The 27689-nt window shown below is 43.1% G+C and overlaps 2 protein-coding genes across 2 annotated transcripts in view; one reads left to right on the top strand and one right to left on the bottom strand.

Annotated features, from left to right (window-relative positions):
- slc5a12 (solute carrier family 5 member 12) overlaps positions 1–6946 on the top strand; it is a 48020-nt gene extending 41074 nt beyond the window's left edge. Inside the window, exon 15 of the mRNA XM_052123030.1 lies at positions 61–6946. Within this exon, the coding sequence (XP_051978990.1) occupies positions 61–222 (162 nt within the window). The 3' untranslated portion in view covers positions 223–6946. The remainder of the gene's footprint in view (positions 1–60) is intronic.
- A 3323-nt stretch (positions 6947–10269) lies between these two features.
- The window catches only part of LOC127640088 (anoctamin-3-like), a 217746-nt gene continuing 200326 nt past the window's right edge, over positions 10270–27689 (bottom strand). The window contains exons 24-26 of the mRNA XM_052122483.1: positions 12172–12258; positions 11972–12077; positions 10270–10452 (exon numbers count right to left, since the gene is read on the bottom strand). Coding sequence (XP_051978443.1) covers positions 10270–10452; positions 11972–12077; positions 12172–12258 — 376 coding nt within the window. The remainder of the gene's footprint in view (positions 10453–11971; positions 12078–12171; positions 12259–27689) is intronic.

The raw sequence follows: 27689 nt of genomic DNA, 5'->3' as shown, positions 1-27689 counted from the left end.
ATAATCTGATCACATTTAAGTATTTTAAATACAAACTGAACAATTATCTGCTTCTATTAGGATTTGGGAGATTTTGGCAAGGCATGGGAGAAACATCCAGACCAGGAAGGAGTAGTAAATATGGAGAAGGTCAAGAGCAGTAGTGATGGCCTGCAAGAAAATTGTTACACAAATGCAGCCTTTGATAATAATGAAAGGAGTCAAATTCAAGCAAAACTGTAAATTAAAGTTTGACTTCAGTAAACCTCTTAAAACAGTAAATAAAGACAAAGAATGCATAAACTATTTAATTGAAAAGATACAATAAATGTTTTATTACAGAAAAGACTGATCTAAATCTATGTTACAGAGATGCTTTATACAACTCTTGTATGCATACTGCTTTTTGATTTACATGTTAACAAGGATGAAGAAAGTGTCTCATTATATACCCTTTCTATTATTTAAAGTTAGGTATGAATCATGTGCTGTCATTCAGGGTTGCATTGAAAGATAATGTGGTGTCCATGATTTTGCCAATTAGGATGTATTCCTGTATAAACATCTTTTGTTGATCTTGGAACAACATTCTTGTCAAACCCCAACCATACAACCCAGTTCCAACCTGAAACTCACACTCTGAAACCCTACTTCCTAACCGAACCTCCATTCTCTAACCCATTGGTTCTCAATCCTGCTCCTGGAAGGCCACTTTCCTGCAGAGTTTAGCTCCAACTCAAATAAAACACACCTGAACCAGCTGATCATGGTATTCTTCAATGATTCCTCTAACATTTCAGTCAGGAATATAAGAGCAGGGTTGGAATTAAACCATGTAGTACATTGGCCCCCCAGGAACAGGATTGAGAACCCCTGATCTAACCCTGTCCCTGACCTCCTAACACTTATCTAAAATGTGTCTCACCTCTTATTTACAATCCCTAACATCTAGCCCTAAAATCTTAGCTTTAACCCTCAATGTCCAATTCTAAATTCTGCCCCTTACCCACACCCATTCACCTAACCTTTAGCCCTATTCCTAACACCTATCCCTAACCCTACAATCCATATAACAACCTTAAATTCTCATTTTGAATCCCAACCCAAACCAAACACAACTGAACCAGCTAGTCAAGGTCTTAACTGATTTTTTTACTTTCAGGCAGGTGTGTTAGAGGTCTGTCTCTAACCCTTAATTCCAAATTCTAATTCCTGCCCCTTTACTCCCACCCGTAACATAACCTGGATATTAATCATCATCCCTAACCACAACCACTTTTCCTATGCCCAACCCTAACCTCAACCTTAAAATCCTAACCATCACCCTTAAACCTGACATCAAACCCCAACATCCAACCCCCATGACAAGCATACCATGTATTGCTTCTATCACTGAGATCTGCATATCATGCATATGTATTATGTGAATTGAGAAAACACAGAACCCCAAATGTTTTTGATTTTAACTGTAAGCAGTAAAACTTTACAGTAAAAGATAGAAATGTTATCTTCATTCTCGTTACTATTTGCAACCATTGCTTTACAAGAAAATATTACTAGTGATGGATTTTGAAGGAATTAAGTCCTTCAAATTGTTTCCTAAATCATCATTATAATTTAATGCATTAAATCAGTTTGTGTAATGCTCAAACAAGTTATTTGTTGACTACAATGGCATAATACACTGTTGCTTATTACATCTAAACATGATCTTTATTGTTTCATGTGCTTTTGACAAGCAATTCCAATGAAGAGAGTTTTTCACATCCAAGTGTATTTGATAAAACCTGAATAACATTTGTTTGGCCAATGTCCTGAAAAAGCATTAATGAAAACACAAGGCCATTAACAACTGATCATTCATGATGATAAATCACTAAAACATGTATTGATCTCAGGTCATTCTTCTCTGGTTGAAGCAGATATAGGCCATGCACACTTCACAACAGTGCTCAAACACACAAAGGTTTGTATAGAGCCGTAGATGGGCAGGGCTCATGAATGAAGTCATGCATAGATTACAGTACACCATTAGTGTGTCATAGTACAATACTATTTCAGTTCAGCAACACATTTCCATTCAACTGATGACCACCATACCCTGCTTAGCCTCCATATTGTACAAATAAAGCATTAATGCAAAATATATGTTCTAAACGAGTGGTTCTTAATTGGTTTTGCTTCAGGACTCGGATTTTACATTGGAAATGTTACATGCACTGGTAACCTTAACACAGTACAAAATCTGTTTTCATACAAAAGTAACTAAATCAAACTTTGAATTTTACCATTATTACCATGAACTGCATACACACATCAATTTTCAAAATGATTAAGTGTTGGTTTCTTAAAGCAGCTTTTTTTGGTAAAAAAACAAAAACAAAAACAAAACAAATGCCAATATTGATTGAGTAAAAAAAAAAAAAAAAAAAAGTGTTCAAAACAATGTCCATACCATACCCCAGTTCACTACGGTAAGCCTACAAAAATTATTTGCATTTTAAAGGGGCCTGAAGACTATATTAATACTATAATATTCTCGTGAATATCATTATAACCACACAATGAGGACTTTATTAGCTAAATATTTTATTACAACATAATTTCTGTAAAGCTGCTTTGAAACGATGCGTGTTGTGAATAGCTCTATACAAATAAGCATGACTTGACTTAAAAATTACTTGACTTTGAGCTTTTGGGTTGGATTTGGTGAGAAATCACTGGCTTATGTCATTCAGCCCTACCATTACATAATTTCAATAAACACAGAATAGAAGTACATTCTGTCACGTGTTCCGGCTGGAGAAATAACACTGTTCTGTTCAGTCAGTCACTGTCACACAGTTCATTGCAGTCTGGATGGATGTTCAGCTGTAAACTGTTTGGTGAAGTTCTTTACTTGCTATAATGCTTGGATATGTTGTCTGGTAGGATTGCTGAGGCTCATATTGCTTGTCATGCTAGTATGAATTGAACAACACTTGTTTGTTAACTGATTACGATGTGGTGATGTTACTGAATGAATGAATGAATGAACATTACGTTTATATATATTGCTTTTCTGACACTACACTCAAAGCATTTTACACAGTGAACAGGGGACTCTCCTCAACCACTAGCAGAACTAAGTACTGCCGCTCCCTATAAGCATATTACGCAGTCTGCGTAAGGCACCAACTCCCAAGTGGGCAACTTTTTAACCTAGGGGGACATCAGAAAATCCACCTTTACTCGAAAGTTATACATTATTCAAGGACCTGGTAGCAGTCATGGAACACAGACCATGGCCTCGCACTTGCACTTTCATAGGGCATCAATTTGGCCAGCGGTGGCCCTGAAACTGTAATGTGTTTACTAATATTCATGACCTCCGAGTATTTAATAACATTGCTGTAGTTTCCAGGTTCCATAAGAGTGCGTGTATGCCACTGTTTTCTCATTTATTTTGCCCCAGTCATAGAAACCCCCAAAGGATCGCTAATTGTCCTTTCAGCACATTGTCTGTTTATGATGTATAATAATCTGAAATTGTTTTAAAGTACTGACTGCACTGACAAACTGCTGGCTAACAAAGCAAACTGATGTGAAAAACATGAGTGATATGGTTGTCAGGGGCAAGGTTAACATTATATTAGTTATATTGAAAAGGGAAAATGATGGGGTAATTTTTTATTAACTTTCCACTATGTATTTCACAAACTAGTTAGCAACTTACAGAGAAGACACCGCTTAACATCGCACCACTTAAGTCCGCCCTGTCTACAGATCCACCAACAGCTCAGCTCTGTAATTCAGTAATGTACATAGTAATTTGTTTAGTGTGTAACCATCTCTCTATTATAACTTTACTGCTAAAGAAATTATTAGCTAAATGTATATCACCGGAACTGTGCTTGACTGGTTCAACTCTTATCTCTCAGAAAGGTCCTTTGAGGTAGCATGGAGAGGGGAAATATCCAAGCCACACCAGTTACTTACTGGGGTACCTCAGGGATCAGTGCTTTGGCCACTTCTCTTCTCCATATACAGAACATCACTGGGACCCATCATCCAGTCACATGGTTTCTCTTACCACTGCTACGCTGATGACACGCAACTCTACTTGTCTTTCCAGCCCAACGACACCACAGTGACCGCTCGATTCGCTGCCTGTCTGGCAGACATCTCAGCCTGGATGAAGGAACACCACCTTCAACTCAACCCAGCCAAGACCGAACTCCTTGTCTTTCCAGCCAACCCAGCTGTTGAACACAACATCACCGTGCAGCTGGGTCCAACTACAGTTTCGCCTTCCAAAACGGTCAGAAATCTAGGGGTAACCATTGATGATGAGCTAAATTTCACAGACCACATTTCAAAAACTGCAAGATCATGTAGATTTACACTACAATATCAGGAAGATAAGACCCTTCCTCTCTGTACATGCCACACAACTGCTCGTTCAGTCCCTTGCCATAACTAGACTGGACTACTGTAATGCTCTCATTGCAGGCCTTCCTGCATGTGCTATTAGACCTCTCCAAATGATCCAGAATGCAGCAGCACGTCTGGTCTTTAATGAACCTAAGAGAGCACATGTTACACCACTCTTTGGTTCTCTCCACTGGCTGCCGGTTCATGCACGTATTAAATTCAAGGCCCTGATGCTGGCATATAAAACAGTCACTGGGTCTGCTCCAGCATACCTAAAAACATTTATGCAGAGCTACGTTCCCACCAGAAGCCTGCGGTCAGCTAAGGAACGTTGCCTTGTCGTACCAAAACAAAGAGGAACCAAAACACTTTGCCGGACTTTCAGTTTCATCATAACACGGTGGTGGAATGACCTTCCCAACTCAATCCGGGAAGCTAACTCACTCTCTATCTTCAAAAAACGGCTAAAAACACATCTTTTCCAAAAGCACTTAACCGGTCACTAAAAAAAAAAAAAAAAAAAAAAAAAAATATTTACACTTCTTGTTGCACTTAAATCTGATTTTTATACTATTCTGATGATAGTGAAACTTTGTAATATGGCACTTTTTGTACCACTGTCTCCCTAAGATGATTCGCTGATGTTCTTCCTCTTTTGTAAGTCGCTTTGGATAAAAGCGTCTGCCAAATGAATAAATGTAAATGTAAAATGTATTTATGTAATTTTCTTTATTGCATATTTCTGCATATTATTTTCCTGTTTAAATGTCTATTCCATCCATAGCATTATTGAATCCTCGTTTTATGTTTTTAGTTTACAGTGTTATTCTGTGCAGTGCATTGTCGTAGTATTGTAGCAAACGGTTTTACTTGCATTATCAACTGAGTCTATAAAATATTTTGTAAAATAATACAGTCTTCGACTGGAATCGACCATATGCAAGTTACACCTTTTAAATTGATAAATGTAGTACTATACCAACATTAATAGTACATAAAACACTTGAATGATCATATTAAAATATTCTGGTATCGCGTGGTGATTTGTTATCAATGTAAAAGCACTAGTGTCAAAAAAGCACTATAAGTGTAAAATGAATTATTTCATTCAAAATATGTAAATTCAAGTGTTGTTTATCTTTTTCAAAACAAGTAATATTTTGGTTTTAAATGTTTAATAGAATAAAATATCCACATGAAAATAGAACATTATGACTCCGTCTCTGAATATCTCCCAGTCATGATCACACACAGGTGATGTCCAGGTAACCTCAAATCATGAGATTCATCAGCACAGAAGAACAGTGCTGAAAAGCAGCACACATGAAGTGTTCTTCTGCAAATTGCTTGCGATTTTAAGTTTCAACCACAGCTGTCGCTAGAGAGCACAACGTTCGGTAGTGCAGCTTTAATGTCTCTTGAATTTCAGTGGTTTCATGCTTTCAACACCCAATTATTCAACACACAAAACAAGTTGTGGTTCACACAAGCCATGTTTATCCTCGCTGCAAGTGAACTCATATTTAAATGTAAATGTCATATTTTCTTAGACCTTGTGTAGTTTTGCTCATGATTTTCGGGGATGAGGGCATGTCACTCAACCTGTCTACATGGCTAGCTTTTTTAATTTCAAATGTGATTCCTGAATAGAGGTAACATAGAGTAAATTAAACTCATAAAGTGCTCCCAAGGCTTGATTTAAAATTAAATTAGAGTCATACTTTGGGACTGTGTGTGTGTGTGTGTGTGTGTGTCTATAGTATCTAAGTATCTATAAGGTGACAACAAAAACTATAAGCTTTAGTTAAGCGTGAGTCTTCTGAGCATATTCCAATCTATACCCATACAGGTTTGGAATACATGAAAATGTCAAGTGGAAAAATGTATACTTTAAAAACAATACTTAATTCAAGCTAAGAAAATATGACACAAAGTTCTCATCTGAAAAAGCTCACAGGGCCTGAGGAGGACAGACTCATCAGCTGTGTTTGGAATGGAATAATAACAAAAGTCTTACTGAATACTGCACAGTATACACTACGTACTAATACTGTGTGGAAAACGTATAAACTATGCAATACATTTTTTGTCAAATTGTTGCCAAATGACTTATGTTGCAAGTTTAATTCAATGAGTGGCATCCATTTATCATCTTGCAAATAAATATGGTAATTTAGCATTTTTTTTTTTTGTAAAATGTCTAAATTTCCACACTGTGGTCTAATCATATGCTGCACATTTTGGAAATATAATGGGTCACTTGGGTATTTTATGCATACAGAAAATATATTTTTTTGTCATAATTTTATAATATTGCATTCAGTATTTCATACTGCAGAAAAAGTATGAGCAGGAAGGAAGTATGCTATTCTGAAAATGGCCATTGCCTTGGGTTTTTAGAGAATGTGAAAAATGTAATATGCGCAGGAAGCACTCTTTATACTGTATGTATACTGAAGAAATAGAACTGGTAGTATGGTAGTATAGAATTCTGAACATAGTTGTTGTTTTGTGCTTAGTTGAGTGAGCACAAACGGCAGCATGAGAAGGAAGCTACAATCAAACATCAAATTCAGCTCACACACATTACAAAACCAGGCAATCTGGACAAAGACATGGTCTTTTACAAAAACAAGTTGATTTAAAAGATGAAAACAAAGAACATGCAGTTTATAACAAACAACATGCATGCTATTTTGCCAAAGCTGGCTATTAATTTTCTCTTTTGCCTTAACAAAATGATACATTGTATTGAAACATACATACATTTGCATATCTTTTCAAGGCGACATATTACATAAAAACGTCATTTGCATAAACAAAGTCTACTAATTTTTATTTGGTACGCTTCATCAGAAACCACTTTTGTAACAAGAATCACAATATGAGATGCTGGCAGGCGAAGAGTGAGGACATTGGTAATTTAGTATCGGTTAATATGTAAGGTAAACATTATCAAATTGCCTTTCCAGGTAGATAACTGCTTCATGTCGGGATGCTAGCTGCCACGCGCAGACTGAGACACAAAGATGCTAGCATAAAACAAGAACCCCAAACCCATCCGTCTGCATAGTTCACTATCCAACTTTACAAGTTCTACATTCCTATTTAAAACTTCTATATGACAGGAGAGATCAGTGCCCTTGCAGGTCATGCTGGGAAGGACATGTGTTTAGCAGTAGATTGCACATTTTCCCAAAAATTTAAATGAATAAAAAATTACTTGGGGCATCTGCACACTTCAGAGAATGCAGCAAATCCATTGATTGCAAAGGGTATGATGCATTGAAAGAATGTAGAGGAAAAACACAATGGTTTGCAGAAGAAATGCTTAATTATCCATTGAGAAAAAGTTAGGAACTTTGAAAAGATTGCGTAAAAATCAAGATTTGTGTTTCGTGGCTTGACTGAGAGTTTTTGTTAGCTTTGAGGTCATCTACAGAGTGTTTCCCAACCACTGTGCCTTGGCACTCTAGTGTGCTGTGGATGATTGTCAGGTGTGCCATGGAAAATTATCAAATTCCACAAAATAAATAAATGCATGAAAAAAAATCATTTAAGGGATCCAAACTCTTCACCTTTCGGAGAAATTTGCCAATTTAAAAACCATAATCGGTCACTTTTGTGATTGTTCAGAGCAATGATTAATGTGCAAAAGTGAGTGATATTTATCCGTGTTAAAGGGTCATCACATGGCTCACGTCAGCGCTGCAGAATACATTGAAGTCTATGAAGTGACTTTACACCAAAGTGTTTTTCACAAACATGTTTTTGCTTCACCAGTAATGTCTTTGAGAGTACTAAGCAACAAGAAATATTTTAAAACTCTCCAAATTTCTGAAGAGACATTGAATGTCTAAATGTTTTATTAAATATTACATTATCGTTTACGAATATCAGAGACCCCAGTTAATGAACTAATTTAAATTCACCAAGAAAAAGCTTCGACCTAAAGATAAACGAGACCTTTTATTACTTTCTGCTATCAAAGCAACTGAAAGCTTTTTTCTCTCTTCAAATACATGTTTTCAATGTTTATTGTGCACACCTCCTGCTTTTTGTGTGATGCTTTCTGCAACTCTTGTCATGTGGATGGCAATGCGGCGCTTGACGCTGGTGTTGAACGGAGCGTTGACACCTCGAATCAATTCATGTGAAACTCAAAATTATTATTATTTTTCTATTATTGTGGTCTTTTCTGATAAAAGCCATGCTCAGCAGTTTAAATAGGCTACTGTAGGAAAATTATCCCATAGATCTGCTTTGTGTTTATAATTCATCTAATGGAGTCAGTAGATTTGTAGCCATGCAAGTTTGAATCACTAAAATAGCTGGAATTGGTGCTTTTAGCATATTCTTTAAAACACATATCCCCAGAAAATATGGTTGTCTTCCTTTTCCGCCCCTCATGAGTTTACGTCCCTGTAATTTGTTGTGGCATTGCAAGAACAAATCTTCAAATTGAAAATAAGTAAATTTGTTGTTTTCTTCATTTCCCATTTAGCGCTCTTGGCACCTGTGACCTCACACAACTACCTATGTGACTTGTATTTTTTTTTTTATAGCCTAATTTCAAACTTTACAAGTAAACACGCTACTAAGAAGGACAGAAAACATGGAAAAGTTCTTGAAAAGGAAAAATATTGATGATGGTTAGCCTATGTGGGATAGTGGTGTGCCGTAGAATATTTTGTCGTTAAAAATGTGCCGTGGCAGAAAAAAGGTTGGGAAACACTGCTTTCCAGTACAGTATATGCTAGTGCACCCTACTTAATGAAATACACTTTTGGCAGAAATACACATTTAACGTGAACAGTATTTCTCTTCTGGGAAAAATGGACCAAAAATATCGATGACCCATCTTGCACTATACCAATTTTTGTTGAATCAAATGGGCTCGAGAATGAGGATGTCCCTATTACCAACTGCAAGTGACTAGCAAGCTCTCCAAATATAGGTTACTTGAGCATTTTGAGTGTTTTAATACAGGATAGGGGACCCCCTCATGTGTTTCACTCTATAAACAGGGTGGGGTCCCCCTTGAGCATTTTACTGCATCAATACAGGGCCGTAGAATACACAATGATTTCAATACAGGTAGTTTTGGTATCCGACCGGGAATGAGGGATCCCCCTTAAATATTTTGGCTCTAATATTTTCAGGCAAAATACAGGACCCTTCCTGCTTAAATTGGGCAGCAACTCTACTCTGATATGTCCTGTCTCAATTTGCTGTTCCAATAGGAAATATGTTAACACAGGAAAGTGCTCATCAAAAAATTCCATGGAGTCTTTAACTTTTGCAGAATCACACTTTGATGTATGCATCCATTGACCAATGAGAATTTCAGAAAGGCAGGTCCAGTTGTGCTTTCAGAAATCCTTTTCACTGTATTCCTGCTTGATTTCAAACGTGGCTCTTTCCATACCTTGAAACTAGATCTTACAGATTCCTATTTGTCATTTGCTCTGTCAGAGCTTTCTGTAGAGTGTAAATTCCCTCAGCTTGATGAAATATGGATGAATGGAGGTCTCAAGCAGGCTTCATGTGACTGAGAAGAACCTCTTTGGTGCAAAGCACAGCTGCCAACTCAAGGCTCTACAGGCCCAACCAGAGATCAGGTTTTGACCTCAAACTCTGAATCCTCCTCCTGGTTTAGTACAGCAATGGAAATCTGAAGTGGGCAGCCAATTCATGGACTCAGTAAAGCTAGCTTTCAAAGGCCGCATAACGGCTACTCATGAATATGCATGTTTTCTAATGTGCTGCAGTGCGTGTGCATGTTGCAACATTCGTTTGTCACTCTCAAGTCTTGATGTGCTTTTATGGGTAGTGAATATGGGTCTCCAGTAGGTATGAAATGATGGGCAGGCACAGCTAAGGCCACTCATGGTGATAACGTTTGCCGTTCTTTTTCCGTACTTTCTGCAAGTGCTCAAGTTCCGCCTCGTACATCATCTCCTGCATCAGGTATTTCTCTCTGCGCATGCGGTCACTCAAGTCTTTGGGCATGTCTGGAATCATGTGAGCTATGAAGGTCTTAATGCCAAACACCAGGTGCTAAAGATGGAGAACAAAACAGACAGGAAACTCAGCCATATCCATTACATAATCTTCTAAATTGTTACATTTTTGGGGAGTAGCAATTGTAACTAAATTTAGCAACGATATTAACTTCAGTACATTTCAGGTTTTTGGCTATGTGTTTTGAAAAGCTTTGCAAAACATTTAATATGCTGTTTATTTGGAGTCCCACAGAAACCATACACCGTTAGAAGAAAATGATACATTTTAAGGTACAAGGGTCGTCACTGGGTTGGTACCCCTCAAAACTCTAATTGTACCCTAAGGACCTATTGCGTACCTATAAAGGTACATGTATATGTTTTGTTCCTCTGAAAACAAAAATGTGCGTGCAAAGTACATTTTGTCTCCTTAAGGGTAAAATTATGTACCCTGAAACTTAACATTGAGGTACATAAAAGGACCCCTTTTTGAGTACCACCCCAGTGACAGCCCATAAACCTTAAAAGGTACTGATTAGTATTTTTTCTGAGAGTGTACCCTTGAACATATTAGCAGCAAATGTAAATCTTGCAAGATATACCACCTAGATATCAACCTTTTGCCACAGCATTGGAAGCTGGGAAAAAAGTTGGCCAACCAGCTAAACACCAGCTTGGCCAGTTTGGGAGACCAGCTTGACCATCTGAAACTAACTAAGACCAGGAAAGTTGGTTAAGATTAAGATTATTGTTTAAGATGGTTTATGCCAGCAAGGTAGCTCAGCAGTTTTCATTGTGTAGCTTTTACGGTATTAAGCCTGTAGGGCCCTTCCTGTCTCAGTGGGCGGTTTTGATAAGCCAGAATAAGATACAATGTGGAATAGACTTTATGCCAAAACAGCCAAATGTCTGTGACATTAGCTGCTTTTTGTTATAGTAGCATTTGATGTCTCTAACTACTTTGTAGAAGGGTAGTTATACTGTAACTTAACTACTTTAAAATGTGAAAAGCTTGTAGCTTTGCAAGCTAAGGTTTTAAAGTACCTTTCAAAGTATCCTGCCACTGCAAGTCACAAAAGCAGTATTTGATTCTGTGTAATTAGTGTACTTTTTACTCATGTTCACATGCTTTTTCCACAGCAATGTAATTTCCCAGTGACGCTGGTGTAAATAACAAACATGGCATCTGACGACGACTTCAATTGTTTTTTCCATTGTGTCACTTTATTTCCTTAACTTTCCATCACGCCTGCAATGGCATTGCATTCCAAAAGTAATGTTTCCATCTTATGTCATACTCTATGGCCACATAGATATGTTCTCCAGCAGAAACTAAGGTGTGTTAAACCACTTTCTCTTATTCCCTTTAACTGTGTAATGAAAACAGCATTTGTATTTGGTTAACGTTTCTGAATGTCTCGTTCTGCAAAAACCCTGGAATAAACTATTTCCTTAAGTACATGTAAACAGTCAGTGTCTTTCCTCCACTGTTTTTGACAAAATAATTTACATTTTTAAGCACTGTTCAATTGAATTTTATCAGATCAGATTGTAAATAGCAAATTAGCACTAACCTCAAAGACGATGATGAAGGCAAGCCTTGCAGCCAGAACATGCCAAAACTGCAGAGTGAACTCGTAAGGTTCAGGACTCCACGGAGGCGCTCTGTAATCCCGATATCTACAGATGGGAATGAGAGAACTTGACCTTCAGATACAGTTCAGACAAAAAGCAACCTATAGAATATAAAGCTACAACATGAGTTTAACCGTACCTGCAGTATTGTGCCAGATGACTTCCATTTTTTAGTTCACCCATATCAAAAACAGACAAGCTGTTGTTCAAGTATCCTCTCAGACATCTGTGTAAAGAGGCAAAAAACACAACAGTCACGTATTTAACTCACACACACTTTTACAACACAAATATAATTTTGACCAATAGCCAAAGACAAACCACTAGACATGCATAGAGCAATTGAATATGGTGGTGCTTTCTATGGCAAACATCACTATAAAGCTTATACTTGGGGATTTGAACAAACCTCTAACCTCAAGTATTAACTTCTGCACATAACTCATCCCACCCTGTTTGTGCTATGGACATTAATGATACCTCAAATCATGCAAATTGCTGTATGGTATGCAATAACATGACTATGATGCACATTGTTGACTCTAAGACTTTATAGATATTGCAGTTTCATTTTCTGTTAAAGCAAGATATTCTGCAAAGCTGCTTGAAACGATGTGTGTTGTGAAAAATGCTATACAAATAAAAATGACTTGACTACAAGTTCAAGAGTGTAGGGTATTACATATATAATTTAGAGATGTGGATGGGATCAGTTAAAATGACTGCATTCTCACACCATAATACGTAGAATACTTTGCACGCATTCTACCACCATTATATGTAAAGATATTTGGTATGCTAAATTTAGGAGGGAATTTAGGGTCTTGAAATATGTGAGCTATGAACTAAATTAAACTGTCCTTATTGTACCTTATTAGGTAATGAAATGTATAAAGGAATTAATCACATTCGACAACCATTATAAATGAGATAAACTACAAATAACTACATTATTTGTCTTTAATAGATTCTCCACCATTGAAATCATAATACAACGTCTAGTTGTATCAGTTCACAATTTCTACTGTAAGGAATTAGCTTTAATAAGTGAGTTATGATTAATTCATTTATTGGAGTGATATTATTCTCCTGGCTTATTGAAAATTATAGCTTTGAAGCTAAATCTTTTAGAAACAGGGATGAGATTATTTATCAAAATATACCACAGTCAAGTCGTCTTTGAACACAGACAAACTTTATTACTATTCTAAACATAAATCTAATCTAACACAAATATACATGAGACAGGTTGGTGAAAAGTAACAGAATGTGAAATAACTGATCAGTACAGTGAAAATGAACTTTGCGGAGTCTGTTGACAACATCTTAGGAACCATTTATCCTTCTTTCAGTCTACATCGATTTGCAATTGGATTGCCCAAATTATTTAATTAATACACCAGCACTTTGAGCACAATATTAAAGATGCACTTGCATGTCTTTATGGTGTTTCCTTGCATTCTTTGTGTTGCTTGGTTCTTGGCGCTTGGTCGAAAGTTCTCTCCGTCAATGTATTTGACTTCTGTATGATCGAGTTTATTGTCTGTATGAATGATGATTTTAGCTGTGAAGCGAGGCCTTCTCATGGGTTTGTGAATCATAGAGAGTTGTGAGCTTTCTCGGGACGTTGAGAGCAGTCAGGAGAGGCCGGACAAGAGACGACGACAGAAGAGCAGAGAAGGAAGAGGAGATGAGCAGAGCAGAAGAGAGAGAGTGTTCTTCCTGTTTGGAAATATTTAAACTGAAATTGGCCGCAACCCCAAAGGTGTCCTGCGCCAATCAGAAGTGACTTTTCAGAGTCACATGGTCGATTGGGCTGTCTTTTCGTTAATTTATGGTCCTTTGTTAGAGATTCTCACTATTTTACCGCTCAAAAATAGTGCATATTTAATCATGAAATTTAGATCTTGCAAATGGTACAAGAGACATGATATTCGTTGTCATCAGCTTCCTCCATGTACCCAAACAAATGCTTACATACTAAACATGACATTTTTTCATGGATGTTATACGTGTATGTAATAAAACATAAAAATAGTCTAGGTTACGAATGTAACCTCCGTTCCCTGATGGAGGGAACGAGACGTTGTGTCGGAGAAGCGACACTAGGGGTCTCTCTTGAGCCACCGAATATACCTCTGATCTATGAAAAAAGGCCAATGAGAAGTTGGCAGCTAGTATTTGCATACCCCGCCCCCAGACATATGGGTACAAAGGCGAGGCAAATACTAGAGTTCATTCAGGATTTTTCTGAGGAGCCGGAAATGGTCCGGCCTCTACAGCGGCTCGGCTCAGCGACGTGGCCGGGAAGGACACAACGTCTCGTTCCCTCCATCGGGGAACGGAGGTTACATTCGTAACGTTGTGTCGGAGAAGCGACACTAGGGGTCCAATTTAAATTACGCCATGCGCTGAGCCATGTACGTGGTCTGACACAGCAGCGGCAGGTGTTTTTTACATGCCAGACGACCAGCTGTATCAGACTACACGTACCCTTCCCCAATGCCCCACAAAAGTCGTCGGAATCCTTTTGGTTACCCTGACAGGGGAACAAGGCGACACTTGCCAACCTGGGAACGGGCCAAGCCTGGCTGGGCCTCTTTTCTCTCTATGTTTCTTGCATAGAGCAATAGACAGCCGGGGCCCTTACACGCACTGAGGGAAGGGGGTCTTAACCAATTTCCTATTCTTTCAGGGGGAAAAGACCCTGCGGAGACCACCCCTACCCAGCTGGGGAGGTAAGGTGGTGAATACATCTCATGTGTTTTTAGGCGACACGTGGAAGTGGCGCGGTGGTAGATCCAGCCTCAGCGAGGGGGGGAGTTGCTACACACGGCGACCGAAGGGCAGCCGGAACTTACCCAAGGAAAACGAGGGTCTGCTCGTAAGGGGACCGTATCGCGGAAAATACACACAGGGGGAGTCCGCGTAGGATTCCTCACCCTGTGGAGCACCTATTCCAGTACAGGGTAGATTTGAGTACCTGCACTGGATTGGGTCGGCAAGTTCCTCCGCCGAACTGCGGACCCATGAGGGCTAGGGAGGAATCGACCAGGGATTCGAGTTGAGTGAAATCTCCTGGGAAAAAAGACGCACAGTTTTACCTCAAGTGAGGGAAAGGGCATATATGCAAGCGATTCACCCGGTCAGCCCATCAGCGTGTTACCGAGTTCTACTGGCTCGGACCTGAGAAAACACGGGATGAAACTGACTCAACCCTGAGATTATAGTATCTCGTAAAGGTGTTGGGTGTTGCCCAACCCGCTGCTCTACAAATGTCTGCCAGGGAGGTACCCCTGGCCAGTGCCCACGAGGACGCAACACTTCTTGTCGAGTGAGCTCGGACCCATAAAGGGGGGGGGCACGGCCTGAGTGTGATAAGCCAGTGAAATGGCATCTACTACCCAGTGGGAAAGCCTCTGTTTGGAGACAGCGTTTCCTTTCCGCTGTCCCCCAAAGCATACAAAGAGCTGCTCAGAGTGTCTAAAGCTCTGCGTGCGGTCCAGATAGGTACGCAAAGCACGTACCGGACACAGCAATGACGGGGCTGGGTCTGCCTCCTCCCGGGGCAGCGCTTGCAGGTTCACTACCTGGTCTCTGAAGGGCGTGGTAGGAACCTTGGGCACGTAGCCCGGTCGCGGTCTTAGGATCACATGAGTGTCCCCGACCCTCTTGATGGAGGCGAGCGCGATCAGCAGGGCATTCTTAAGAGAAAGGGCCCTGAGTCCAACTGATTCTAGCGGCTCAAAGGGAGGTCTCTGGAGGCCCGCGAGGACTACCGAGAGGTCCCAGGAGGGGAACAGGCTTGGCCGGGAGGGATTTAACCTCCGGGCGCCTCTTAGGAACCTGATGATTAAGTCGTGCTTACCAAGGGACTTGCCATCTACTGCGTCATGGTGGGACGCGATAGCAGCAACATACACCTTCAAGGTGGACGGGGACAGCCTCCCCTCCAACCTCTCCTGCAGGAAAAGGAGCACTGACCTAACTGCGCACCTCTGTGGGTCTTCAGCCCGGGAAGAACACCAATTTGCTTCCTCAGGGGAATTCGCCAGGGAGGGGCTGTAGCGAGGAGTACGAGGTCCGAGAACCAGGCTCGGTTGGGCCAGTATGGAGCCACTAGTGTGACTTTCTCCTCGTCCTCCCTGACCTTGCACAGCACCTGTGCAAGAAGGCTCACTAGGGGAAAATGCGTACTTGTGCAGCCCCGTGGGCCAGCTGTGTGCCAGCGCGTCTGCCCCGAGGAGAGCCTCTGTCCGGCCATACCAGAGCGGGCAGTGGGAGGTCTCTCGGGAGGCAAGCAGGTCTACATGGGCCTTGCCGAATCGTTCCCAAATCAGGTGAACCGACTGGGGGTGAAGCCTCCACTCTCCACTGGGCAAGCATTGTCTTGACAGCGCGTCCGCTACCACATTGAGTTTGCCGGGGATGTGAGTGGAACGCAGCGACCTGAGTCGACTGTGCACGCTTGTTGGTGAGACGTGCAGACATTGAGACTGAGTCTAACTCCATGCCGAGAAAGGAGATGCTCTGAACCGGAGTGAGCTTGCTCTTTTCTCGGTTGACCTGAAGCCCCAAGCGGCTGAGGTGTTTGAGCACCTGGTCTCTGTTAGCGCATAGTAACTCTCGGGAGTGGGCCAGTATGAGGCAGTCGTCGAGGTAGTTGAGTATGCGGATGCCGGCTTCTCGAAGCAGGGCAAGGGCTGCCTCTGCGACTTCCATGAAGATGCGAGGGGACAGAGACATGCCGAAGGGGAGGCTGAAATGCCTCGCAAAGTTCAAGCCAGGTACAACAGTCCCTCTAAAACTCTTCCAGAGGCTCCTGGGGCATATAGCATCCTCCGCCGCATTCACGCCGCTGGGGTTGATGCATATGAGACCGCTCCAGCACTGGCTTCAGACTCGAGTCCCGAGACGAGCACGGTGCCACGGCACGCCCCGTGTGATAATCAAGGGGATGAGTATTTTGGACGTACCCGGCGGGGGCTTCGCAGCAGGGCGAAGCAGGTAGTGTGGCATCGGGATGCAAGGGTGCGTCCCGAGGCTTTGGTGCTGAGAACAATCTCGAAGCACTTACCTTGCTCCGTGCCTGGCAGGGGGCGGGTTCGTGACTGCAGGAGGAGGTCTGGTTGTAGGCGTCCTCTAGACTCGTCAGAACCGGCCGGCCAGGGGACAGTCGTGGGGCTGAAGGCGGACTGTGGCTGCATCCAGCATGCCGGGACTGTTGAGGCCTGGCGGAAAAGTGCCGTGAGAACGGCATTTGCGGGCCAGGTGACCCAGAGACAAAAAGGAAATAGCTCTATTATTGAGAATGTGAGTACCGCAGCCCCCATTAGGGTGAGCGGCAAATGAAATTAATTCAACAAAAGATTCTCCTCCCGGCCCTCCACCGGGGAACGGAGTGGTCTTACCAGCTCCGGAGCTAACGTCTCGGTCTCTGGGTCGGTCATCTCAGGAGTGCCTGGGAGCCTTCCGGGTCCTCGAGGGGGTCCGTGAGATGAGGGGGCATCCATCTTCCGCGGGGAGCTCGACGCAGGGGCTGAGAGCTGAGCCCATGTTTGTTGAGGCGGAGCACCGCTTTTCTTTCTTTCTTGAAAGCCGCAGGAGGACGCCCTCGGCGAGCAGACAGGGCATGGTCCCTGGCGGCAGGTGTTCGCGGCAGGGCAGGATGTGTGAGTAGCCTCCATCTGTTTCTTCACCACTGAGGACTGCTGGGTGGAGTCGTCAGGTGGTGTCGCCGAATGGACAGAGCTGGTAGACGGGAGAGTTTGAGAAAGAGTGCTTTGTCTACCTCCTCTACTGCGACCAGGTCCAGTCCATGCGTTTCCGGACCACGAGGGTGGCCATCGCCTGTTCAAGTGCAGTTCCTGCGGCACGTCAAGAACAGGACTACCCAAGTGCAAATTTTGGAGTGCCTTGGCCCAGTGGACTTGCAGGAGGGGGCCATGGCGTGCAGGGGGGAGTGGTCTGCGTCTGCTCTACCGCCGAGGGTAGTGAGAGCGGAGGAGCGAGGAAGCTTGGCTTGCTCAGCTCGTCATGCAGGTCCGGGAAGAAAGGAACTGGGGGCGAGGGTGCGTGGCTGTGAGCGGCGCACATGCCCGTGGAACCAATGAAATGGTCGTGAGGGGGATGGGACGGGATTTCTCCGGTCCAACCTCGCGCTCGCGGTACCCGGGGAAGCATATCGGACCTCTGTGCATCAGGCTCAGACTGGCCACGCAGACCCGGAGGTGGCGGCACAGACGAGTCATCAACATCAGATGCCGCTGTACCGCTCTCCGATGCAGCGGTGGGGCCATGGCGTGCCGGTGACCGCAATGCTGCCACAGTAATGTTCTCGCACTGAGAACATAACCTATTGGAGAGAAATCGCTCATCCCGAGCTCGGACGGAAGCCAGCAAGCGTACCGGGGAGGCGGGAGGTTTGCGGGGATTTACCCGGCGAACACAGCCCGTCTTTGCCCCCAAATCACCTTCATCACCCACGGCGCCTGCCCCAATCCCGTGGGAAAGAGGCGAGGCGCGGGGGGCGGCTGAAGTGGCTCTCTCTCATGACAAAAGAAAGCCGGTGACCGCAATGCTGTTATGGCTATGTTCTCGCACTGAAAACATAGACCATTCATAAAAAAGCTGCCTGCGTGTAATCGCAACCCAGGTACGCCAGGCAGTTTTTATGACCATCGGAGGTGGGGAGAAACCAACCGCATCCAGAAACTACACAGAGGCGGAAACCCATCTTTAAAAAGACGCGTCCTGAAAAGGACGTTCAACGCCGCTGTGTATTGCTCTTTTAAACAACACTTTAGAGTCTGCGTTTCTGCACTGTCGAAGCGCCAAGGGGCAACAATGCACAGCCGTGCACAGGATAGGAGAAAGCCGCTGTTATGCGCCATCAAATCCAACAGCATGCAGATCGTCAGAGGAATACACAGGTGTGTGTAACTTGTAGCAGACAGCATACAAGACCATCGGCTCCGAAGAAAATTTCTGAATGAACTCTAGTATTTGCCTCGCCTTTGTACCCGTATGTCCGGGGGCGGGGTATGCAAATACTAGCTACCAACTTCTCATTGGCCTTTTTTCATAGATCAGAGGTATAGTCGGTGGCTCAAGAGAGACCCCTAGTGTCGCTTCTCTGACACAACGTGGAGAAAGCGACAGAAGGGGAACCATGGTTACAAAATCATATTGGTTTTACACATCATTGTATTTTATCAAGTTAAACCTTATAGTTACCATTCTTAGTAGAATGAGATGAATCATACCAAATTAAAGATTATATTTATCAATTATAGGTGATTGCACATCGTTACACACATTTTAAAGAGGACCATCAGTCTATAATCATTAATTTGTCAGGTACAAACGTTACCGCAGTTCAAAGTGGTTTTCATCATTATCTAGCAAGGCTAGATTATGAAATGTCTTAGAGTTGTGCAAATCTGATGGTCCTTGTAACCTTACAAAAGAGAAGTCTGCTTTAACTCTGTGTGGAAGATCAGGAGATCAGGTTGCGGAGGGGCCTTTCTGACCAATGAGGATGCCTGGGCCATTTGATTTATGATGGTAAAGAATTCCAGGACCGCAAAGGTTGAAAACTCTAGATTCAAGTCATATCGTTTCAAATCTTCTGGATGAATAATACTACAAGATTTCTCTGGAAAACTATATGGTTTGGATAGTGATATTTATATGTCCTGCTTGATCGAGTGAGGAGCTTGGTGATGTCAACGTCTTACACTGGTTATGCTGGGGTACGATGCAGTGAGAAAGGAGCTAGATTCCGTTTCAACAGCCTTAAACATGCAGCGCTAAGGAATATTGATCTCCCGGTGCACCGATAGGACTCTTATAATCTGGAACATGCAGATGAAGCCCTGATTACAAGAAACTTGATAAGGTTTGCTCGAGAGCTTAACCTTTTTGCTTGTTGTGTCTGTTATTGTGTCTCTTGTGGAAGACCCAGAAGAGGCTTGATACTGTTGATACTTCCCTTCAGGACTGGAGACTCAGAACTTGGTCTGTCTGTTGTTTCTTGCCTTTAGGAGCTAGAAACTCATCATTTGGATGTTTCTGTTACCAAGGAAACTTGATCACATCAACAAAAGTTTCATCCCCTGTAGTGGATGAAAAGGATGAGCCATATCTAGATAACAGAGGGTAGGGCCCTTTTGACTCCAGCAATTAAGTAATCACTTATGCTCTAGCAACCACTCAGAACACCTTAGCAACTGCATAGCAATGATCTGGCACCCAAACTATTTGTAAGTGTTCCTCATGTTTAGGGTTGGATGATTTGGACAAAAAGTCATATTGCGATTAATTTGAAAAAGATACATTTTTCACTTCAACCACGAACAGTGAAATAAAGAAAAAACTTCTTTGTATTCAAATTGTATCTGTCCACTATGTACCTGTTTTTGTCCACTTTGTGATAGGGTCTCAGCCCACTATTTATCATTATTTTTTATAACCCATTCAACTTGAATATTAGGAATGCTCTGATTAGGATTTTAGCAATCATGATTGTCTTTTCATCTGACTGGCCGATGCAGATCATTTCACTTTTTATCAGCAACTCAAAACTGGTTATATGTAAACTATCTGCTCAATCTCACTGTTAACTTAATTTCCATGTTGGTAAAATACCATAGCTGTTGTCTAGTTTTTCCTGACAAAATTACTGCAGATTGGTTAAATAATCAAATAAACAAACACAAAAATATTCATTTTTACAATCATTTTTTAATAGGCCTTAAAAACAAGTAAGCTTATACAAAATATTCTCTACTGTATATAAAGCTGTTCAGATTGTAGTCCACAATTCTCCATGGGTTCCCTCTGGATTTTCCTGTGGGTTTTTATAATGACAGTTCCCCATCTGTCGCTCACGCGATGTTGTGTCGAATGAAGCGACACTAGGGGTCTTTCTTGAAGGCCTCAGTTACCTCTAAATTTGAGAAAAGGCAAATTAGAAATTGGCAGACAGAATTTAAATCTCCCTCCCCCGGACATACGGGTATAAAAGAAAGGAATCGTGCATCTGTCCATTCAGATTTTTTCTTCAGAGCCAAGCGGTTGTGTGTTTAGCAAGCTGGTATTGTTCCACTCGTCTCTAAGAGCATTGCTGTTGGATCCTACGGCACATTACCAGCGGCTTTCTCCCTTCTCTTCACGCCAGTGCAGTCCACACCCCTGAGCGCTTCGACAGTGTTTTCTTAAAGAGCAAATAAACCTGTAAAAGAGTAAATTTCCTCTAAAAAGTATACACATTGGCATTGAATGTCTTTTTAAAGATGTTTTCCGCCTTTGCGTAGTTCCTGGATTTGGCAGATATCTCTTAGTTTCTGATGGTCATAAAAGCTGACTCGTGTGTCTGGGCTGCAATCACACGCAGGCAGCGTTTTATTTCGGGCAGTGGGCTCGATTTTGCCGGGTAAATCCCCATGAACCACCCGCCCCCTTGCACGCTCGTTTGCTTCCGTACAGGTCTGACGTATCCCAGTGGCGTCTGATGCAGATGCCACCATCGGGTCTGCTTGTCCAGTCTGAGCCTGACGCACAGATGTCCGCTATTCTTGCCCAGGCCGCCGTGAGCGCGGGGCTGGACTGGAACCCTCCATCCTCCCCCTCACGGCTAGACGATTGGTTCTTCAGGTCAGGGCGCCACTCACAGCCACAACTGTTTCGGGACGCAACTTTGCTCCCTGACATAATATTACCTGCTCCCCCCACTGCGAATCCCCACCGGGTATGTCATACGTGATCATCCCCTTAGTGCCCCCTGCCGTGTCGCTTGCGCTTCCAACCCGTTGCGCTGGCGGGCCGGGACCATCCGACTTGGCGATGTGATTTAGTTCGCCAGGCACTCGCCCCACATAGAGCCATCCCTTCAGCTGAGATGAAGCCAGGGTTCTACGGCCCTCACTTCATCGTACCCAAGACAGGTGGTGCGTGGCGGCCAATCTTAGACCTACGAGTTCTGAACCGGGCCTCACACAGACTCCCGTTCAAAGGTGCTCACGTGTGTCTAGCATCTAGATTGGTTCACAGTGGTAGACCTGAAGGATGCGCACTTTCACGTCTCACTTTTGCTTCAGCACAGACCCTTCCTACGACTCGCATCCGACGGCCCGACAAACTAGAGCCAGGTACTCCCCTTCGGCTCGACCCTGTCCCCTTGCGTCTTCACGAAGGTCGCAGAGGCTGCCCTTGACCTGCTAAGGGAAGTGGGCATCTGCATACTCGATTTCCTCGACGACTGGCTGATTCTAGCTCACTCTAGCTCACTCTCAGCCATGTAGGGCTTCAGGTCAAGTGGGGAGAGAGCAAGCTCTCCCCATTTCAGAACATCTCTTTTCTTGGCATGGAGTTAGACACCAGTCTAAACGACAGCATGCCTAACAAGCGAGCACACGCAGCCGGTGCTGAACTACCTAAGTTCGCTCAGACAAGGAACAGCGGTTCCACTGTGGCGGTTCCAGATGCTCCTGAGGCATATGATATCCTCAGCGGGAGCCACGCCGCTCAGGTTGGTGTGTATGAGACCGTTTCAGCACTGGCTTCAGACTCGAGATGCTGCGGCACATACTGTGTGTTCATCACCTCTTTCTGCCACCAGACATTCAACCCTTAGACAGACCTCTGTTTTCTGCAGACAGGAGTCCCCCTACAGCAGGTGTGCAGACGCGTTGTGGTCACCACAGACGCCTCCAAACTGGGTTGGTGCACCATGTGCAATGGACACGCAGCCGCTGGCTCCTGGACAGGACCGCGCCTACGTTGGCATGTCAACTGCCTAGAGATGTTGGCTGTACTTCTTGCCCTGTGGAGGTCTCTTCCGCTGATCCAGGGCAAGCACATCTTGATCCATTCAGACAGAACCACAACGGTGGCGTGCATAAATAGCCAAGGTGGTGTAGGCTCTCGTCACATGTTACAACTCGCCCACCATCTCCAGGTCGCTGCACACCACTTATATCCTGGCCAGCCTCAACACGGCAGCAGACGCGCTGTCGCGACATTTCACGCTCAGAGGAGAGTGGAGGCTCCACCCCCAGGTGGTCCAGCTGATTTGGGAGCGGTTTGGCAAAACACAAGTGGACCTGTTTGCTTCCCAAGAGACCTCCCACTGCCCACTCTGGTACTCCCTAATGGAGGCTTTCCTCGGGACAGAGCCATAGCTCCCTCTACCAAGCAGCTTTACGCCCCAAAGTGGCGCTTGTTCGCAAATTGGTGTTATTCCCGATCTGAAGACCCACAAGATACGCAGTCAGGTCAGTGCTCTCATGTCTGCAGGAGAGCCTTGAAGGTCTATGTAGCCGCCATGTCGGCTCACCACAATACAGTGGACGGCAAGTCCTTAGGGAAGCACAACCTGATCATCAGGTTCCTTAGTGGTGCCCGGAGGCTGAACCCTCTCAGTCCGTGCCTGTTTCCCTCCAGGGATCTCTTTGTGGTCCTTTCGGGCCTTCTGAGACCCCCTTTGAGCCGCTAGAGTCAGTCGAGCTTAGAGCTCTCTCTTTGAAGACGGCCCTCCTGATTGCGCTCGGTTCCATCAACAGGGTTGGGGACCTGCGAGCATTCTTTGTCAGCGACACTGGCCTGGAGTCCGGTCCGGCAGCTGCTCATGTCATCCTAAGACCTTGAATGGGCTACGTGACCAAGGTTCCTACGACTCCATCAGAGGTAGTGAACCTGCAAGTGAAGCTGCCCCAGGAGGAGGCAGACCCAGCCTTATCATTGCTGTGTCCTGGACTGGAACCCTCCGCCCCCCCCCACACCTCACGGCTAGATGATTGGTTCTTCGGGTCAGAACACAGCCACTACTGTTTTGGGATGCAACTTTGCTTCCTGACATAATATGAAATTATCCCCCTGCTGCGAAGCCCAACTGGGTATGTCATATGGCGACGTGATTTCCTATGTGGACCACACGCAGAACTTTAGATGTTCTGAGCAGCTCTTTGTTTGCTGTGGCAGACAGCAGAAAGGGGCACTGTCTCCAACAGATTTTTCCCACTGGGTCGTCAACGCCATGGCTGGCCTATCAGACCCAGGCTGTGTCCACCCCCTTGCGGGTTCGAGCACACTCCACGAGCAGTGTGGTGTTCTTGTGGGCACTGGCCAATAGCACCTCCCTAGCGGACATCTGCAGAGCGGCGGGCTGGGCAACACCCAATACCTTTACGAGAGTCAGTCTCGTCCCATATTTTCTCAGGTTCGAGCACGTACAACTCTGTAATGCGGAACGGCTGACCGGTTGTTCTGCTTGCACATAGCGCCCTTCCACTCCACTGAGGTGATCACGTGTGCTCTTTCTTCCATGAGAGTCCACGAGGCTCGCGCTTCCTGGATGTCTTTCCTCCCTTGCCCTCAGGTCCGCGAATTCAGTGGAGGAATTCCCGACCAGACCTACTACGGGTACTAACTACTCTGTACTGGAATAGGTGCTCCACAGGGTTTGTCCATCACAGATTAATGCCCCTGTGTGTATTTTCCGCGGTACGGTCCCCCTGCTGGTGGACCCGCATCTCCCTTCGGCAGTCCCCTCTGCCCCCCACCGTGACACTTCCACATGTGGCCTGAAAACCCATGTGACTTATTCACCACATTTAACCTCCCCCAGCCTGGGCAGGATGTGGTCTCCGTGGGGTCTTTTCCCCCTGAAAGAATAGGAGTTGGAAAAGAACACCTTCCCCAATGCGTGTTATAGCGTTAAATGGCCCCAGCCACTTTAACTCTATGCGAGAAACATAGAGAGAGAAGAGGCAGGGCTGGCATGGCCTGCTCCCATGCTTGGCACGTCGCTTGTTCCCCCCCTTTCGGGGATGCCGGGAACCTAAAAAGTTTATGATGTTTTTATGGGGTCTTGGGGAAGGGTACGTGCAGTCTAACACAGCCTGCTGCTTTGGCACGCAACTGCCTGCCCGCACCTGTGTCAGCGGTTCATGTACACAGTTCAGCGCATGCTGTAATTGAAGCATGCTAGTGGTTGTTAGTGATGCTAGTGTCGCTTCATTTGACACAATGTCAAATGAGCGACAGACGGGGAACGTCTAGGTTACTATTGTAACCCCATTCCCTGATGGATGGAACGAGACGTTGTGTGTCCCCGGATGCTGTACCAAGCCACTGTAATGGCCGAACCTCATTCTCGGCTCCTCAGTGCAAAACCTGAATGGACAGACGTACAATTCCCTCCTTTTATACCCGTATGTCCAGGGGAGGGACATGCAAATTCTGTCTGCCAATTTCTCATTGGGCTTTTCTCAAGTTAAGAGGGCCTTCAAGAAAGACCCTTAGTGTTGCTTCATTCGACACAACATCTCGTTCCCTCCATCAGGGAACAGGGGTTACAATAGTAACCTAGATGTTTTGGATTTACAGTATATGTAAAATAAATTCTGTGGTAAACATCACTTGAAGATATGTGGACGTATTGTTCCGCAAAATAAATTACACCCAATCACCCCAAACGGGAATTTTAAAGCCGTTTTGAATTGCATACATTTTTAAAAACCCACAGAGGCTTCCAATTAACATTCGATGTGTTGGATTTGTGTTGGAAAGTGTGTAACTTATGTTGTAGACAGGGCTCGAGTTGAGGGGTGATGCGAGAAGATGCCATCCAGCAAAAAATACCAAAAACCACACCCCTTGTAAAACCACCATCCTCTTTAGATCAATTGTGTCATGTATTAGAATTAATCATCCACGTAAAATAATATTTCTCAACGTTTGATAAATAATGAACTTTAAATAACGGTGATTAGCCAGTCAGTTAGATTTTGACATGTGTGTGGTTGTCAGATTTTAAGAATCCTGTAATCAGATCTTTACACTTGCACCGTTTGGAAATCTCTGCCAATGTTGCACTTCAGTTTAGTTAGTTAATCTGGCTTTGAGGCCAAAAAACTTTGAGGGCGTGAACTCTCTCTCCACTGCGAAAAGACGCCGGTTATGAAAACCCTGGCAAACAGGAATGTCAGAGTTTAGTGATGGTTGATTTGTCCTTCCTAGTGTTCACATTACATTTTTTTTTTACGTTTCACAGACTTTCAAAAATGGTCTAGAGAACAGTTAAAGGAAATAATGTAAGTGTTAACATCAACATGTTTTTAACTCATACAATTTTAAACAATTTTGTGTGTAGAACAACTTTTTTACACCACTACTGTTTAAGCATCCTTCATAGAAACTTCTGTTAGTTCATTATTGGACTAGCAACAAATGCGTGTGTGACAGTGAGCGGACGATCTAAAGCAAAAAATTTTCATGTTCACAACTTGGATTCTTTTAATAAAATTCATCGTAAAATACAATAACAGAAGGTAACAGGCGCATATTTTGAAGGGTCTAAGACGTGACAATAGTTTTTGGTCCAGATCTATGAAATAAAAATAAAAATGCAATTCACACAAAACATTCATGAACACATCTTACACCTTGAATAAACTTGAATATTTTCTGAATATGTTTTGGGGCTTAAAGTAAAATGTCATGTGGGGTCCAGAGACAGTAAAAAATAAAATCTTTAAAATAAGTGTGCAAGTCTAGTGCAGAAAAATATTTAGTAATTTTTTTAAATAGGCAGTGAAACAATTGTGTTTTGAAATAATATTTTAAAAACACTTTTGTACACCAAAGCCATGTGGTGTAAACAACATATAGTATAGGTAGTTGTTTTGTTTATGTTGACAAAAAAACATAAAACAGAGTGGGCAACTTGAGACCCTCAAGACTAAGAGTGAATATTTATATTTATTTATTAAATATATTTATTTGTAGATTTTTATGAAAAGGGGACATTTTGTTCAGGTCAAAACTTCTTGATATTTTTGACTAAAAAATTCATAGTATTTTTTTTTTTTAATTACCTTGAAAAATGTGTTTAAAACACCAACAAATACATTTTTAATAATTGACTTTTCTGTTTAAAACTTTTGCCCTAAAAATACAACTTTTTGACTTAAATTAAATACTCCAGATGATGCGCAATGTTATGAGTTTTGTAATTGCTATCAAGTGATGCTTTTCTCTTTTTATGTGACTGTGATAATCATTTGCCTCAACTCTGATTTACAGTCCGCACAGTTTGCAATCAAATGACCGTGTAATTTGACAATTTGTTTTATAACGAAAGTCAGATAAATATGCATTACAATGTCACTGTTCATTCCAGCCAACATAATAATATTATCCATTCCGTTTATGAAAATATTTTGCCAAAATCTGCGGTGTTCACTGCAGTCTCCCATTCATTCCTATGGGGAGATCTGCAGAGTTTGTCAGAGCGAGCAACCGTAACCAAGGGGGATGGAGCTTAGCGAAGGGTCGATTCACCCCTCAATTTCTACAATTTTAAAAGACACTGGTTTTTCATTTTTGCCCCTCCAAATTTTGCCCAATCTTAACCAAATTTGGGTCAGATGATCTTTGATTTGCAAATAAACCCCTAAAACCCTTATGAAGTTGAATTCAAAGAAAAGGAACCAGGTTTTCCATGACAAATATCAGGGAGTTTTAAAATGGTGTTTTCCAGGCCCGAAATTTCTAAAGCTACAACATTTTTATATTTATGCTCTGCTCTAAAATATTTCATCACTTAAATATTGCTCCTGGTTAGAAAAAAAAGTAGAACTTGCTCACAAGCCA

Source organism: Xyrauchen texanus, chromosome 49, assembly GCF_025860055.1.
Source record: "Xyrauchen texanus isolate HMW12.3.18 chromosome 49, RBS_HiC_50CHRs, whole genome shotgun sequence".
Lineage (NCBI taxonomy): Eukaryota > Metazoa > Chordata > Actinopteri > Cypriniformes > Catostomidae > Xyrauchen > Xyrauchen texanus.
Note: the sequence above shows the minus strand (reverse complement) of the source record. Positions and strands in the feature narration are given on the sequence as shown.